Genomic DNA, 16,451 nt, shown 5'->3' with positions numbered 1-16,451 from the left:
GTGCATACATTAGCCTCTGCCGAGAGCTCCATGGTTGCAACTGCATATAATGATCATCATGCACACGAAACCAAAAGGAAAGAAATATATAAACCATGAATTCGTGTTTTCAGATTCTTCGTTATTGAATGAGCAAATACATAACCCTACCTTAGCGCCATGTTTAGGAGGAAAATCGAAGGAATGAAATATTTACCTGTTGCAAAAATAAACAGAACATAGTGGAGAAACTTGGCCATGTCTCCCAGTCGGTAAGAGTGCAACAAATATTCTCCTTAAGTCTTCGCAAGTACTTTTGTGGAGGTGAAGAACGATGGACATCTCTATTTGTACAGAAAGAGATAGTTAAATAAGGTAATGTATTAGGTATGAAATAGGTATATATATACATATTAGGTACTTGGAGATTTCGATTATTTATGTATTCGATATGCCTTCCTTTTCTTTTCGATGGTGGAAATCATTGGTGGTATAAGCAATAATCTTTTGTTAAATTGAGTATGATTTTATGTTTATTTTTTGTATGTCTTCCTCTTCAAAATATACCTATAAAGTGACTATCATTATTTTATAATGATTATGTGCTTATAAGAGTTTGGTTTTGTTTTTTTTTTTTTTACTAATTTATATATTTTAGATTTGGATTTAAATTTTATTATAAAATAATTATTTGGCCCATAAAAGATATATATTTTTTTTGCCATTCCATTCATCTATATCGAGTAACAATTAATTTTCTTCATCTCTTAAATATTTTGTAAAAGGAAAAACATTTGGTTTTAAGGTTAAGAAAATATTAGGTTTTTATTCCTTTTTATGGTAGATAATTAAGGTAAAATAATGAAAATTAATTTTAATAATTTTTGAAATTTATTATTCATGGGTTTTGGTTTCAAAAATTACTTTCCCCCCTTTTTTTTTCCTCCGCATTTTAGGGCTTAAGTTCTTATACTCGTAGGGAGATTTTAAGTACAATATTTTTTTAATTCATTGAGTCTTTTAAGTAAACGCATACTTTTAAAGTAAAGTTGTTGCAATCATGGAAGATTGATTGCATCTATTTGTTTGTATTAAATATTAAAAAATAAAATTTTAATAATAAATAATTAATTATTAACAACAACAACTATTATATGTTCTTTATTTTAAATTCTTCAACAAGTAAATATCTTAAATTTTAGTTGTATTTAGAAATATGTTGAAATTGTGTTTTTCAAATTATTTTGTTATGTTTAAAATTATTTTTTATATATTTTTTAATCTTTGTAATGTGGTAATGTCAAAAATAATTTTTTAAAAATAAATAATATATTATTTTGATGTATTTTCAAATAAAAAAGACTTTAAAAAACAATTATTACATCAGCCCTAAACATCCTTTTACACTAATTTTCTTTAAATATTTTTTAATTTTCTATGTAATAGTATGCATGCTGGCTGGGATTTTGATGTTTAATCTATTATCTTATTTTATATATATATATATATATGCTTGCATGCTAGGTTACTTTTATTCTTTCACCTGTTTAACTTTATCAAATAAAAATCACGTGCTTAATTATAACCCAAACTTTTATGATATCTTGTCTTATACAAGAATATATGTTTCTCTTTAAAGGTTTACATAAAATAACTACCACTAGTTACTGTGATTGTGTAATTATAAGTGTTTAAAAAAGTGAAACATTGTTTTGTTAAATTATGCTGTTGTAATTTTAAGAAATAAAAGGATCAATAAAGACTATAACATAAATAAATATTTTAATAAATAAATTTTATCTATATTAAATAATTTACATTTTTAAGCATACATATTACTTGCGTGCATCTATTTATATTTTTTATTAGAGTAATTCTTAAACTCAAAATAAACAATAGATAAAAAGTTTCATATATGTATATCACAACAAAACATCTTCAGCGAAATCCACTGCAATGTAGCGAGAGCATTCCATTCATATATTGCTTTCTGGCTTTCTTATACTTCTCGAGTAGTAGTTTATAGCCATCAATCACATCCTCAAATAACACTTCATCACAGAACTTAGATTTAACTTGCATGAATGCAGCTTCTGTCATGTCCTTGTGTTGAGCACATGAAGGAAATAAATTTTTAAATTCACCAAGAGGTACATTCCAATCATGTTCTTGAATTGTTTCTGTCTCCTGATAGAGAAGCCTGAGCCACCTCATTCGACGAAAGGGATCTTCATTTTTTCCAATAGCTAATTCCACACTCCTGAAAACTTCCAAGAACATTGATGCCTTGTTAATTTGATCAATTATGTGGTTGAAAGTGGTTTTCTGGTTCAAATATAACCAATCGTCGATCTCCAAAGGCAAAACGAGAGCACCAACTAAGGAAGCTTTCCGCAAGGTAGAATCAGAGGCCCCAATTAATTCAATCATTAGATGCAACAGAGTCACAGACATGAGGTCCAGAATTCCAGACAATGGCTCAACTGAAGCTCCATGCAGCTGTTTTTGGGTCTTGTACCAGCGATGGAGTGCAACATGTGCAAAGCCCTCCCACCTGCAATTAAGAAACATACAGCATGGCACACATTAAAAACGCTCTCATAGATAGCCACAAATCTTAATTTCATCACAAATTCCAATTTTAATGAGATATCCATAACCATATCTTTCAATCCCCAACCATGCCAATTTTGGAAACTCGGATCACAAAATTTACACAATTAGAACTTTTAGAATACAGAAACAATGCAAGGGTTTGAAATTCCAGGATTCAATTCATCCAAACTGTTCTGAAGCAACACCAAGTAGAATATCTGTCCTGGATTAACGATAAACATTTCATTTGGGAACAGTGTCAGTCATGAATACTACTACTGCATAAAAAACTACAAGATTCAGCTATCCAAAGACAAAAGGAGAGAAGAAAAACAATCAATTTGCAAATAACTACATTGATAAGGACTGACCCTTTAAATTTCAGCTATCCAAAGATTCCATATCACTGCATATACAGTTGTACACTTCCATAGAATCCTTATCCTTAAACAACTAAAACTACACTCTCCCAAAATCCACAGGATTCATCAATAATTTCTAATAGAGCCATATTTCTTGAGTGTATTGGTCATTCAGAGGCCAGCTCACAAGTTACAAAGAATCAAACCCATACATTGAATGGACCTACAGAGTAATTTATTATTCAGTTTGAAGAACCAGATTATTAGCGAGCTTCAACAGATAAATGGCCCTTGGCAGATTTTGTCAGTAAAAGGTAACTGCTGGGGGAACATGTAGGTAAGGATATCCTTAGATATTATCAACCAATAAAATCAGTAATTCATTGACTGGCCATAAGCGTATCTGTCTTCTAAGGGAGAGGTGTGAGGATTAATTCCATCCTGCTGTGAGCAATTACATGCTAAATAAATCCCACTCCATTAATTTGATAAATTAACTGAATTAGAGACTCGAAATGAAATAAAATTTGCTAAGCAGACCTTTTTTTCAATATGGAGGACCAAACAAATCTGTTGCATTGAAAAAACAAGGATGAACTTTCACTTACTCAAATGGAGGTTCCACCTCAACACCAAAAGTGACATGTAAGGAAAATCTGGCTAAATCACTAGAACCATCGTCATGTGTACATGCCTCATGAGGAAAGCCTCTTGGAATATACAAGATGTCACCTTCCCTCAACAGGAACTTTCTACATTCAGCTAAAGAATTCTGTTCCCCAAGACAATGTTCTCTATCAAAAGGATCATACAAGCGAGGTAGCTGCAAATTTGGTCGTGGATAGATTGTCCATTGCTTAGTCCCAAAGAGTTGGCATACAAACACACAGTGGTCATCACAGTGACGAGCCAAGCCCTGAGAATTAGGTGGTGTCAAGTATATATTGGCACCTACTGATGGTTGACCAAACAAAGACGCTAAAGCATCTGCAACAGCTGCAATACTTGCAAAGCGGAACTCAACACCACGGAGCGCGATTGTATAGCCCTCTTTAAATGCTTCTTCACATTTCATAATATCCACGTTATTGAAAGCAAGTTTCTTAAAGCAGCATGGATCAACTTTCTTTTGAAAGAAATGAACCTCTTCTTTTGAAGGCTGCTCTGTTCTTAGTACCCGTATGTCCTGCTCATATATTATAGGACAGCCCAATTCACCTCTCACCTCCTCTAGGAAACTTATGATGTTCAGTTCGTCTGAAGCAATAGGTACACATGAAATAAAACTTTGAAGAATGGATGCAACAAAGGTAGGACATGGTTCTTTACAGTTTAGAGACTGTGCAAATGAGCTTAAAATGTCATTTTCCTCAGTTAAGGACCCTGAAAGCCTTCTTACAAGAGAAGGAGATGATTCCCAGTGATGTAACATGAAATTTTCAAAACCTAGATCACTCAAACCGAAGATCACTCTGTCAACTAACACAGATGGCAAAGGAATCACAAATTCGCTGTCCTTAATAGATAACCTAAAAATACTTTCTGCCAGGCTGTTAACTGTAACATTGCTCATATTTAAATCCCTATCTCGACATGATGACCAAGCATTGCCAAGTAACATCAGATCATGCACCTTTTCCCACAACGTTTTCAAAGAAACCAAGAATTTTTGGGACAGCTTCCATGGGATCTTTTCCAATTGCTCCTCGTTGCAAGTATTAAGTAAAGTAATAGCAGCGTGAAGAATTGAAACTGCATGCCCATCTTCTTTAAAAGCTATCCTGGCACAGGCAACACTTCTCTGATCTTCATTACATAAAGAAACCACTATCGAAGATGCAGGAACCTGAAGGAATCCAAAACTAATGGATGTTAAGTCATTATACCGGAGGAAATATTCGCATTTTGAACACTAAATATTTACAGAAACAATAAAGTCTTTAGTTTAAAAAAAGAAAGAGCTTTTAAGTAAATTAACAGATAAGAATTTTTCTTTACATCATAAATGAAAATCCGGACACTTTAAAGCAATCAAGCAAACCAAATTACATATGTAACCAAACCCTTGTAAAGGAAATGAGGAACATAGTTCAAAATACTCACATAAACCATTCTAAGGCTGAGAATTCCAACAAACTTCGTCTTCCGATCAAAGTAGAAGACAAATCCAAAAGGGCATTACAAGCAGCCACTGAAACTTTCCTTTTTCCACTCCCTAACATCAAGATCAATCCTTTCACTATCCCCTCATCCAAAGCAACCAGTTCATTCATTTCCAATGACACCAGTGAAGCCAACCCAACAATCTCCGCACTTCGACACGCAATTCCAGCACACCTAAAACAATTATTTCCAAAAATTAGCAACACCCACCAACTGTTCGATAAAATGCACCAAAGAAAAAGGAGAGACAAAACAATTACTTGGAGCTCATGAGGATGGGAAACAAAGAGAGAACAGAAATGGGAAATGTTTGGTTGTTCGAAAGGATAGATTGGTGTAATTTGGTTAAGCATTTCTTGACTAAGATTTCGGAACTATTGTTGGGTGTGTTTTTTTTAGAATTGGAGAGTTGGGCTGCTGCGGCTAGTAAGAGAGGGAAGATGGTTGTAGTGTTGTTAAGGGAGAGAAGGGACGTTGTTTTTCTTTTGCGGGTTCTCTTCTTGCTGTTTTCTTGCTGCGCCTCCATTTCCATTTTTCAGTTGCTACAGATTAGCAATTTTTCTTAGCTCACTCTTTCGTGTGTTTATGGAAATTAAGCTCGGGTAAATTATTGTTTTTCGGTGAAAAGAATTTGGAGGTGGTAAGAAGGAGAAGAGAGAAGGCATTAATCAGATTTTATTGCATCCCTATAATTTTGGGGGTTTCTTAGTATGGTCCCTCTTTTATTTTCCGAATTGATTAGGTTCCTCTCCTCAAGATATTTTCTTAATAATGGTCCCTACGTCATGATTCCATCAATTTTTGCGTCAAATGTGTAAAAAATATAGATTTTTTATCTTAAAATATTTGAAAAATAAAAATAAAATATTTGAAAAGAGAGTTAAAAAAATAGAGAAAGATCAAAATAAAAAAATCAAGAAAAAAGCCATGATGATTCTATGTTCATTCCTAGCTCATGGAGTGCTAGAAATAATAATAAAAAAAAAAATCTCTGTTTTTTTTTAGAAGAGAATTGTGTCAAAAAAATTTGAAAAAATATACATTTTATTGAAAATAGAAAAGGAAAATAATTTTTTTATTTTTTATTTTTAAAATTAGTATATTGAAGAAGGGCTATATTGAAGAATCCAACGATTCTCCTTGATGAAGTCTCGAGCGCGCTTGATGTTGAGTCTGAACGCATCGTCCAAGATGCACTGGTGAAAGTTATGTGTAAACGAACAGCTGTGATTGTATTGTATTGTATTGTATTATATTGATAAACCTGTTGCTTAATCTTTAAATTTATGTCGTTCCTAAGCTAAATCTTCAAACATTACAGGCAGTCATGACGGGCTGATAAAAGATCCAGAAGGAGAAGCTATTCCCAATTAATTCATCCACAAGAAGAAGCTAAAAAATCTAATTCAAAGAAACAAAAAGCCGTGGAGAGAGATGAGCCCATTTCAAGGGATGGCTCTAGGTCTAGAAGCCAGAAACTTTCCATTAAGAAATCCAGAAGCAGAGGTTCACTCTATACACATACCGTGCATGCTGAAGAACACGAACAGAACATCAGCGTAGATGAGAATCCTAATGAGGTTCTATTAAACTGCCTGCATGCTTCAACAAGCCCGAGCTGCCAGTTTTGTTGTTTGGAATCATTGATGCTTTTATACAGGGTATGGTCACCCCAATTTCCAGCTTTTTTGCTATGGAAAGCCTTTGGGATGTACCATAAACCTCCAGAGGAAGAGATTCGAAGTTCTGGGCAATCGTGTGTGTGGTATTGGGTTTCATTTACTTAGTAGGCCTTCCATTGAGAAGTTACCTCTTTCGAATTGCCGGGGCAACTTCATTCAAACAATGAACGGGAGATGTGATATGAGACCACTTAGAAATTCAAACATTCCGAATCAAGTTAAACTATTCTCTTAAGAATGTGAAGCACAAAAGAGTAAGCCATTGATGGAAATGAAATTTTAGAGTTATTCCATCAATGCGCCATCTTATTTTAGAGATGTAAAAACCCAAAATACATAGGGCATAAAGAACTCGCTTCCCCATACTCCATCCAAAGGAAGAGCTAACCAATCAATGCACCATGAGTCTACTAGTGGTTCAGATATTCCAACGACACAGGCCAAGTCTCATTCTAGTTTAGAGATCATCTTTCTGCTCTGAAGCAACTCCTAAAAGCTTAGCAAGTTTTCCACTTTCGTATGCTTCCACGGTGTCTATTATCAAGACATCAAAGCTTTAGTCAGTTTTTTACATGATGTACTTCAAATAGAGAAGGCAAATGATTATATTTGTTACAAGAAATGAAAAATAAATGAAGACTTGCCATCTGAGCCACCAATGTGCTTCCCGTCGATGAAAACCTGAGGCACAGTGCGCCTCCCAACAATTTCACTCATGGCATCCTGAATGTTGTGCCCATCCTCTGCAAGCAATGGGCAACCATTTTCTTTAACTCTCGGGTCATAATTTACAAATAGGGCATATGCAAATAGAATAAAATCTCAAGTTCCAACATCGGTAACTTACCTGCTATGACTAAGATATTGAGGAAAGCCTTAACTAATTTTTTGTTGCTAAGGGCCAAAAGTGCAAGATCAAGCCATTAGAATTTAGAAGTGGAAGAAAACACATCTAGCAAATATGCTTGTGACTGTGAGAGCAGAAATAAAGACCAGCAGTCACTTCAGTACCACCAGCAATACATTTACACAGTATGAAAGGCAAATGGATATTTGTACAACGGGGTAGAAAATCCATCACCATATTACCTTAATTTTCTTTCCACCTATTTACTCAAGATTAGCAATTATTTCTTTCTTCTTCTCATTTCCCTCCAAGGTTCCCCTTTTCTCTTTTGATAAGTTAATTGATTCTTATTTCTATCAAAAAGTTCAGCTTGCAATCAGCAAGTTAAGCTTTCAACTTGTCGATAGGCAACACGTGCTTTATGCAATGTGAATAACATTGTCTTGCAACAGAAAGGCCTCGAGACTTGAGAGCAGCATTTACACACACACACATATAAAGCGCTGAAGAACAGCCATTCTATCTGCTAATTCTTGCTCCCAGGACAGGCTTTAGAGGCAATCACATTCTTTTATCAACAGGTTCAGATTCTGTACTCAATTAAGTCATGTTCTCGGCACTCATTGAAGTTAGTGAAGAGGTAGCAGGGAACAGACCTCTTTGATCGAGCTCGACAACATGTGGTGTCTGGTTCAGTTCTTTGAAAACACCTTTAGCCCTCTTACAATACCTGCAGAATAAACAAAGTAGATAATAAATGGCTAAAAATTTTATTTAATAATGCCCCAAAATTTTTAATTAAAACCATAGCTGTCTTAAGTTGAAGTTGTGCAAAAAGAAAATTTATGGTTTCAAGAACAAGCAATTTTCTTTCTGGAATTCCATGACAAATGCAGTTGCGTTTATAAACCACAAAAAAGCAAATCAACGGCCTATATGCAGAAGAAGCACCATAAGAACTCACGAATGCAATACAAGTCTTTGAATTCCCATATGATTCTCATCTTTTCTCTTTTCAAAGGATTCACAACATACTAAGCAAATTCCATAATTCCAACAAAAAAACAAAAGAAAAAAAAGGTTGAATTTCCAATCAATTCCTTGTGGCTCATACAATTACACAACATCTGATCCATGAAGTCAATAAGCAATCAAGACTTCCAGCAAAGCATTTCTCAATCCCCATCCACCAAACCAATTTTCCACTCAAATAAAGGCCTACGGGCAACAAAGACACTAAACTAGAGTAGCTATTCTCAAGAATTCGAAAAACTCGCTCCTGATAACACCAACAACTACAGGTTCTGCAAATGTGAGGAAGAATTGAAAGTTCATGGCCTTCTAAACATGACATTTTTGTTGCGCTGCATATATGGTTGAAGTGATTGAGATTAGGAGAGAAGCAAATGTCTAATAATCATTTTCACGGGTAGCAACTTCAATAAAAACAAGAAAACATCCCATATCCTATGCCATGAACTCTTCCATCAATCATAAATGTGCACAAATCACAATGCCAAGCCCTGGACCAAAACGGTGCTAGTCCAGGAGGCAAGATTATACCATAAAACCAGAGAGACTGGTTTACAACAAATTAGAATCAACAAAAAGAAAAAAAAAGGAGAAAAATTCAAGGAAATTAACAATAGAAGAAAAGAGTCTGGATTAGATCTTGAGAGTTGAGACCACAAAAAAAAAAAATCAAAGCAAAACTTTAATGGGTTTTGTTAATCTTAAATAGATCGAGAGTTTTCATAATGGAATGCATCAAAATGTGGGTGTCCGTGAGAGAGAGAGAGAGTCATACGGGCAATAAGACTTGGAGAAGATGACGATCTTATGAGAAGAGATGGTCTTTCTGACAAAAGCAGCTTCAGGGCTGCCAGCAGCCCAGGTGAGTGATGCTGCAAGTACTGTTAATGTTACTGCTGTAGCCAAGATTGATGGCAATATTGTCCTCGTCGCCATTGAAGAGTTCAGGCCCCTTTCTTGTTGTGTTTCTTTTTCTCACTTCTGACAGATTTGAGTTCTGGTGGACACTTCGGTTGCTTTGAAGTTGTCCTCGTGAAGAAAAAAGATTTTCTTAAAAAATTATCACCGCACAATAATATTATTTTAATTTTTTTGATGGATTATTGTTATTTTATAAAATAGTTGTCATACTTCGTTTCTAAAGAGCCACAATATAACATATAACCTCACTATTAATTATTTAGTTCAACTAGTTTTTCTATTTATCCAATTATATGAATTGTTGAATTATTTTATGTAAAAACTATAATTTTTTAATATATTTTATGAATCACAATATATTTTTTATTTAATTTATAAAAAATATATTTCAATTAAAAACTTAAAAAGTTCTTATTCATATAATTAATCTTAAATTTAGTTAATATTTTGATTATTAATTAATTGATATTACAATGCAAAACATAGCATTGAATTAAATATCACAAAATTATAAAATCTAAAAATATATATCCCTTCACTAAATTTTTTTTGTTATTATATTAATTTGCAATTTTTTTATCCGAAATTGTCCCGAAAGAAAAATCTATTGGCTCAATGTACACAAAACAAAACACAGCGGCAGTCAAGTCAATGGATGTGACCGGGGACCTGTTTTTAACACTCTCTTTACCTGAGAAAATGAAAGGAAATTGTTCGAGAAGCACAGCAAGATAAAAGCGAAACTTTTTTTTTTCTTGGTTAAAAAAAATTATTTTTTTAATATAATTATAATTATTTTTTAAAGTATTTTTTTATTTAAAAAATATTTTATTTTTAAAAATTTATTTTTAATATTAATCTATTAAAATGATATAAAAATATTAATTTAAAATAAATTAAAAATTAAAAAAATTAAAATTTTTAAAACACAAAAATAAATAGTAATGTAAATGTAAAAAGAGTATTTTCTTTTTCTCCATTCGGTTATTCTTGAGTAGTTTTAGTGATGTAGATTGTAAACAAATTTAGTAATTTAGAGGGTTTTTATTTTATGTAAAATATTTAATAGAAAAATAAATTTTTCTATGATTATTTTAGTAAAATTACATAAATTAATCAATATAAAATATTTTATGATAAACCTTTATACTTATTTTTTAAAAATAATTTGAATTTATAGAATTTTGTAAAATATTTTTTAACTAATAACTTGTTCTTGATTTCTGTTAATAATTTCAACTATCATCACTCCATCTCTTCACCACTCCCATCTTGCTAGCATAGTATCCACCACCAGCACCATTTTATCTTTCAACTTTTATCATAATCTTCACAATTATTACTATTTATCATTTTACTTTTATCATAATCATTATCATTACTTTAATATCATTGTTACTATTACCATTTTCATTTCATTTTTATCATCATCACTCCTATTACATTATATCATTATAACACTTAATCATTATTCTATTACTATTATATTTTTCATATAATTAATTAAAAATATAAAAAAAATATGTAAAATATTTTCCAATTTATGTAAAATAAAAAAACCCCTTTACATGATTAATGAATTTTTGTTATATAATCATTTCAAATTTAATCTAAAAAATAAGCTACTGAAATCAAAATTTTATTAATATTTTAATTTAATAACTTAAATCATTAAATAAAATCTTTAAAATATAATTTATGTTGCTCTTAAAAAATTCTAGAATATAATATCAAGTTAAAATGCCTTCTCCGTAGCAGGTGGCAGTCATTGCACTGAACATCATTGAAGATCCGACTAATAATAAAACTTGTTTGTTTTTATATTTTAAAAATATTTTAAAAAAATTTAAATTTTTTTATGTTTTATTTGTTTTAAATTAATAATTTTTTTTAGGATTTTTAGATTATTTTAATGTATTAATAACAAAAATAATTTTTAAAAATAAAAAAATATTATTTAAATATATTTTTAAATAAAAAACATTTTAAAAATAACTTTTTCAATATCCATTTATGTGCACATTTAATTTATGTGCATATTCTTTTTTTTTTTTTTAGATTAACATGAGTGTCCGGGCCAGCTTGCGTGCACCACGACTAATTCCACGGGCCCTGAAGTTAACGACCATGTAAGTCTCCAGTGGTCATCATATGAGCAGCCAAGAACTCGAACCTGAGACAATAGAGAGAACAAACCTCTTAGTCTCAAATTTTTATCACTTGACTACCACCTAGATGGTTTTATGTGCACATTCTTTGTTTTTTAGATTAATGTGGGTGTCCGGGTCAGCTTGCGTGCACCACGACTAATCCCACGGGCCCTGAAGTTAACGACCATGTAAGCCTCTAGTGGCCATCATATGAGTAACCAAGGACTCGAACCTGAGACTACAGAGAGAGCAAATCCCTTGATCCTAAGTCCTTACCACTTGGCCACCACCTAAATGGTTTTTATGTGCAAATTCTTACTGCTGCTGGTGATGGTGCAAATGCCGCCAACAAAAACCTTTATGTACACGTCATGGTTAAGATGCTGGAGTGGTTTTCAAATGCTTTGCCCAAACCTGTGTGCAAGTCGACGAAAATTGCCAAAGAATACTTTTCATTAACGAAGCAACTAGAATAAACATTGATTGCAGCAGCTATAATGGAACAATAGATTTCAAACTCATGGTAAATCTATAGAACAACTTCTTCAAGAGCAATGGCTTGTAATTAATCTCTGTAATCTTATCTTAAAAAATTAGAATATGTGCTCTATATCATTGAAAAAACATGAATGTCAACTTTTAAATACTAAAATAATAGGGAATGAAAGGTAAAAACCACTAAATTTAAATCTTTTTATTTTTATCTTTTTATAACGTTTAAATAGTCTAGGAGTCCTTCTTAAACATGAATTAAATTAATTAAGGTTTATACTTTATTATTTAATATTTTCTTAAAATTCATATTGGTTTACATGTCTTGAAAAAATTCATTCCGATTAAAATCTCTGATGAATTTCTTGATGGTGTTGCTTGGAGCGCAACAATGTCATTCATTCACGGAAGGCTAAAAAAACACCCGATCGTTTACGGGAACAAGGATTATAACACTAGAGAACCAGTCATTTACAACCCCTACCGTGATCTAGAGCGCCCCTAGAACACAAAAACTATTACCATATCCACCAGCTCAAGTCTCCAACCATGATTTTTGCACCTTCCAAGTTCCATCTACGAGCGAAAATTAACGAGGCATTGATAGCATGAATTGAAGCTTTGCTGAACCTAACATTTCCGGCCGAAGAAACCAAGAAAATCCCACCTGAAGCTTCCAAATGATAGCCATATTTTGTAAAGAAAGTCATGTAAGGCCAAGTCCTCGGAACGTTATCTACCTAAATATCATACACGAATATTTAGGAGGCAAAATATTCAAAACATAGAATTTTTCTAGTAGAGACTCCAACTTTTGAACACCAACAAACAGCTAGTCTTCGTCACTACTTTGGGCTTTCTGTGTTCCTCTTTCAAACATAAGAAATATAGAAAGCTTGTGTTACATATTGAGCCCCTTGCATTTAAATTCTAATAGTTGACCAGTCCCTGGGCATAAAAGAAGGGCATTACAACACAAAGCAAAAACCATGACATGTTACGAATAAATAGATCCACAACGTTATATAAAACACAGGGTTCTCCACCGGAAAAATTTCTATATGTAACAGTAATTCATCACACACCATCCTCCAAGCCTGTGGTAGGGTTTTCATCTGATGTTATATCTCGAACAAAAAAGGAACCATGTTAATCAATTGCCTCAAGTCCAAGCCACAAAGTTTCCAGATAAGCATTTAAGCAATCTAGATGAGATCTGAGCATCATGAAAGACAGGAGATAGATCACTCATGCCAAAACTCTTAGATAATACACATTCGCCTATTCGGTGTACAGGATCAAGCTTAATAAGATTCAAGCCTCGTGAAAGAAATTGAAACTAAAAATTGTAAGTGCTATGTTTTCATCCTTCGTACACATGAAAAACAATCCAATCACGAAAAACAATCCAATCACATCACATGACAGATCAATTCTTTAGGAAACTAGCATCTACAGCACATAATTATTAAAAAAAAAACACAAGAAGGCACATTAAAGAAGAAGTACAACTCGAACGATATGTACATGCGCGTAGAGACAGGATTCCAGCTTGTTGAGCTCGTTTATCATCAATTACACAGGTGGTATGTTGGAGAAAGAGAAGCCCTTGTATCCTTTATACGCAAAATATGCAATCCTTGTGTAATAAAACCCTGGAATAAACAGAACCACTCCCAATATCGCAAAGAAAAGCCCTGATTCAATCACAAAAATTCATTTCAAATCACTTCTCGGTCACAAAACTTACAAAAAAAAAAAAACCGGTCTACAACTTCTAAAACAAACAAAAAATCCCTAAAATCTTTTTTCTTTCCTTCTTTAAATCCCCAAATCAAAAAATAAAACATATGATTTAATGCCCCAGTTTTGCAGGAACCCGCCTTAAAAACTGAATAACTAAATTAGGGATCTTTTAATTCCGGTAAAAACTGAACTGGGTTTCTAACTTTTCATTTATTCCCTCAGCTAAATAAGCAAAAAATCACAAAACTCCCTCACATAAAAAAACCAACTAAATCAGATATTCAGGAAAAAAATCAAAATGGTTTTTTATTTTGCATTCAAATCTAACCAAAAAAGCACAAAACTTTAACTTCACAAATCAAAACATAAAAAATCCAAAAATAACAAGAAAACAAAGAAATTGAAATTACCGTGACCTCTATCACCACCAACTCTGTTGTAAGTCATAAAAATACCCAAAACAATACCAACTACACCAAAAACAAGAAGAGCAACAGCAAGAGCAATCTCTTTAATCGGTGGCTTATTATTGACTGTATATGAAGTCTCCACCATTAAATCTTCATCAGTTATTGAGAATGCATGATCCACATATGCCATCTTTGATGCTTCCTTTGTTGTTGAGATCGATCTTGTGATTTGGGTGTTTTTTTTTTTTAAGGTTTGTTTGCTTGTTTGGTTTGGTTAGGTTTTTCTTGGGGTTGAAGTTGTAAAGATCGAGACTTTTCAAAGGTAAAGATAGAGCTAGAGAGAGAAAGCGGAGACCATTTCTGTTCTGTTATGTTCTCTTCTTCTTATGTCAGTTGCTATCGTACTTGGCTTGTGTCTAACTTCCTTTGCAAGAACGCCACGTATCGTATAAATTTTCTTTGATATAAATACGAATAAGATATTAAAAATAATGAATATTACTATATTGTTTTGAATGATCAAAGATGTCGAATTGCGTTTTAAGATTTTGTCAAAGTATATATTGCGTACTTTGTTCAAGAAATTTTAACGACAAATTTAATTGAAATTGTCAGCCAACTACAGCTTGTTTATCATATTAGACTAGAATTTAGATATTGTTACGTTATAGATAAGATTTAAAATTTATTTTTAGAATAAAAGAAGAATAAATTAAAAAAATATAATGGCTAATAAATTAAATAAAAGATGTTAATATTAATTAAAGACCTAATCGTCTTTGCAAGAAGTAAAAAATACATACATATGTAAATATTTTATCTTTACAAGTAAAAATAATAATAACTTATTTTCAATTTTTTTTATTTTAAAAAAATACAATAACACTCTAAAAACCTCAATAAATATATTTTAAAGCTTAAAAAAATCTATAATCAAGTTTAAAAACTCAAAATTAAATCAAATAAAAAACAATTTAATGAGTCTTAAACTACTTTTTTTATATGTTTAAATGGTGAAATCATCTCCATTTTATTTCATTTTTTGACATGAAATTTGATTATTTTAGTGGTTGAAATATAATTGACTAAAAACTTTCTTTCTTCTCAACTTTTTAATAATTTTCTCTCTCCATCCTCTCCATCCAATGAATTAAACATGAGAAATAAAGTTTTTGGATTAAAATACAACTAAAATAATAAGAACTAAACACGTATAACTCAAAACTTCAAGGACTAATTTGAATTCCTTTTCATTTATTTAACCCATGAGAAATACTCTATAACACACCATATATGTAAGAGAATATAAGAAATAGGTATAAACACATAAAACCAGAAAATAAATTTTGAGAAGATGAAAACTAAAAGAAATAAAATGTAAAGATCAAACTGTAAAAAAAAAAAAAAAATTAAGGGATAAGAAGGAAAAAATTAACTATGAATAATAACATAGTAAATTGTGAGAGTGGCTACATATGAAAAAGCTTAGTTGATTTAATTTATAGTATAATGATATTAAAATTCTTATAATGGATTCGGTTTTGATTGATATGGGTTAATATATAAAGGTATTTGGAATATCCATACCTTATTAACATTACATTTTTATTTATAATTTCCCTATTATATTAAGAAACACTTAAAGAGCTCACAATTCGCTATTGCAATTGTTACAACTCTTGATTCATTGACATTGTGATTCGTTTAGTGACATGTTTTTTTCACCCATGTAGTTTTTTTATTAGATTATTCTACATTGATTTGATTTGAGATTAATGCTGATAATTTTCCAATAAGCTAAATGTGAGATTCTAGTCAAAAATATAAATAAATCATGCTATTGGGTTTACACTCGTAAAAAAAACATTTTGAATTTTTGTTTTCCAAAAAATTATAACAAAAGAGGCTATAATTGAAGATTAACAAGAAATCTAGTTTTTTTTTTTTTTGTTCTCTCCATGAAGGAAAGGAGAAAAAATTTCATGTTCGGAAACAAGGGAAAAAGAGAGAGAAAAAAAAAAGAAAAAAAAAAATGTCACCAGTGCTTCTATAATAGCTCTTCAATTGATTTT

General features: G+C 31.7%; 3 protein-coding genes across 5 annotated transcripts; all 3 read right to left on the bottom strand.

Annotated features, from left to right (window-relative positions):
• Positions 1-1,870: 1,870 nt before the first annotated feature.
• Positions 1,871-5,799, bottom strand: LOC105120980 (uncharacterized). Of its 2 annotated transcripts, XM_011019432.1 has the most exons (4): positions 5,360-5,799; positions 5,040-5,273; positions 3,545-4,798; positions 1,871-2,533 (listed from the first exon to the last, which is right to left on the bottom strand). In XM_011019432.1, exons 1-4 carry the CDS (start codon positions 5,629-5,631, stop codon positions 1,918-1,920), a joined length of 2,376 nt encoding a protein of 791 aa, XP_011017734.1. In that variant the 5' UTR covers positions 5,632-5,799; the 3' UTR covers positions 1,871-1,917. The 2 variants fall into 2 exon arrangements, with proteins under 2 accessions (XP_011017734.1, XP_011017735.1); XM_011019433.1 differs by lacking the exon at positions 5,360-5,799 and having other exon boundaries at positions 3,545-4,782; positions 5,040-5,131.
• A 1,173-nt stretch (positions 5,800-6,972) lies between these two features.
• LOC105120978 (Glutaredoxin family protein) lies at positions 6,973-14,405 on the bottom strand. 2 transcript variants are annotated; one of them, XM_011019429.1, is made up of 5 exons: positions 14,398-14,405; positions 9,436-9,612; positions 8,285-8,358; positions 7,426-7,524; positions 6,973-7,315 (listed from the first exon to the last, which is right to left on the bottom strand). In XM_011019429.1, the coding sequence occupies exons 2-5, from the start codon at positions 9,594-9,596 to the stop codon at positions 7,239-7,241; spliced, it is 411 nt and encodes a 136-aa protein (XP_011017731.1). In that variant the 5' UTR covers positions 9,597-9,612; positions 14,398-14,405; the 3' UTR covers positions 6,973-7,238. The 2 variants fall into 2 exon arrangements, with proteins under 2 accessions (XP_011017731.1, XP_011017730.1); XM_011019428.1 differs by lacking the exon at positions 14,398-14,405 and having other exon boundaries at positions 9,436-9,685.
• Positions 13,441-14,787, bottom strand: LOC105120979 (transmembrane protein 230-like). Its single transcript, XM_011019430.1, has 2 exons — positions 14,380-14,787; positions 13,441-13,920 (listed from the first exon to the last, which is right to left on the bottom strand). The coding sequence occupies exons 1-2, from the start codon at positions 14,567-14,569 to the stop codon at positions 13,799-13,801; spliced, it is 312 nt and encodes a 103-aa protein (XP_011017732.1). The 5' UTR covers positions 14,570-14,787; the 3' UTR covers positions 13,441-13,798.
• Between the last annotated feature and the right edge of the window lie 1,664 nt (positions 14,788-16,451).

Source organism: Populus euphratica, unplaced genomic scaffold (assembly GCF_000495115.2).
Source record: "Populus euphratica unplaced genomic scaffold, PopEup_1.0 scaffold31.1, whole genome shotgun sequence".
NCBI lineage: Eukaryota > Viridiplantae > Streptophyta > Magnoliopsida > Malpighiales > Salicaceae > Populus > Populus euphratica.
The sequence above is the reverse complement of the archived record's forward strand: the minus strand, read 5'-3'. Positions and strand labels throughout refer to the sequence as shown.

Excerpts from the sequence above, each read along its gene's own strand:
- LOC105120979 (XM_011019430.1), bottom strand. The coding sequence starts at position 14,569 with ATGGCATATGTGGATCATGCATTCTCAATAACTGATGAAGATTTAATG. Across the intron at positions 13,921-14,379 it reads TGGTGGTGATAGAGGTCACG|GGCTTTTCTTTGCGATATTG; the intron begins GTAATTTCAATT and ends TGATTGAATCAG.
- LOC105120978 (XM_011019429.1), bottom strand. The coding sequence starts at position 9,596 with ATGGCGACGAGGACAATATTGCCATCAATCTTGGCTACAGCAGTAACA. Across the intron at positions 8,359-9,435 it reads TTCTCCAAGTCTTATTGCCC|GTATTGTAAGAGGGCTAAAG; the intron begins GTATGACTCTCT and ends TTTATTCTGCAG. Across the intron at positions 7,316-7,425 it reads GCACATTGGTGGCTCAGATG|ACACCGTGGAAGCATACGAA; the intron begins GCAAGTCTTCAT and ends TCTTGATAATAG.
- LOC105120980 (XM_011019432.1), bottom strand. The coding sequence starts at position 5,631 with ATGGAAATGGAGGCGCAGCAAGAAAACAGCAAGAAGAGAACCCGCAAA. Across the intron at positions 4,799-5,039 it reads TCAGCCTTAGAATGGTTTAT|TTTTGGATTCCTTCAGGTTC; the intron begins GTGAGTATTTTG and ends AACATCCATTAG. Across the intron at positions 2,534-3,544 it reads GAGGTGGAACCTCCATTTGA|GTGGGAGGGCTTTGCACATG; the intron begins GTAAGTGAAAGT and ends TCTTAATTGCAG.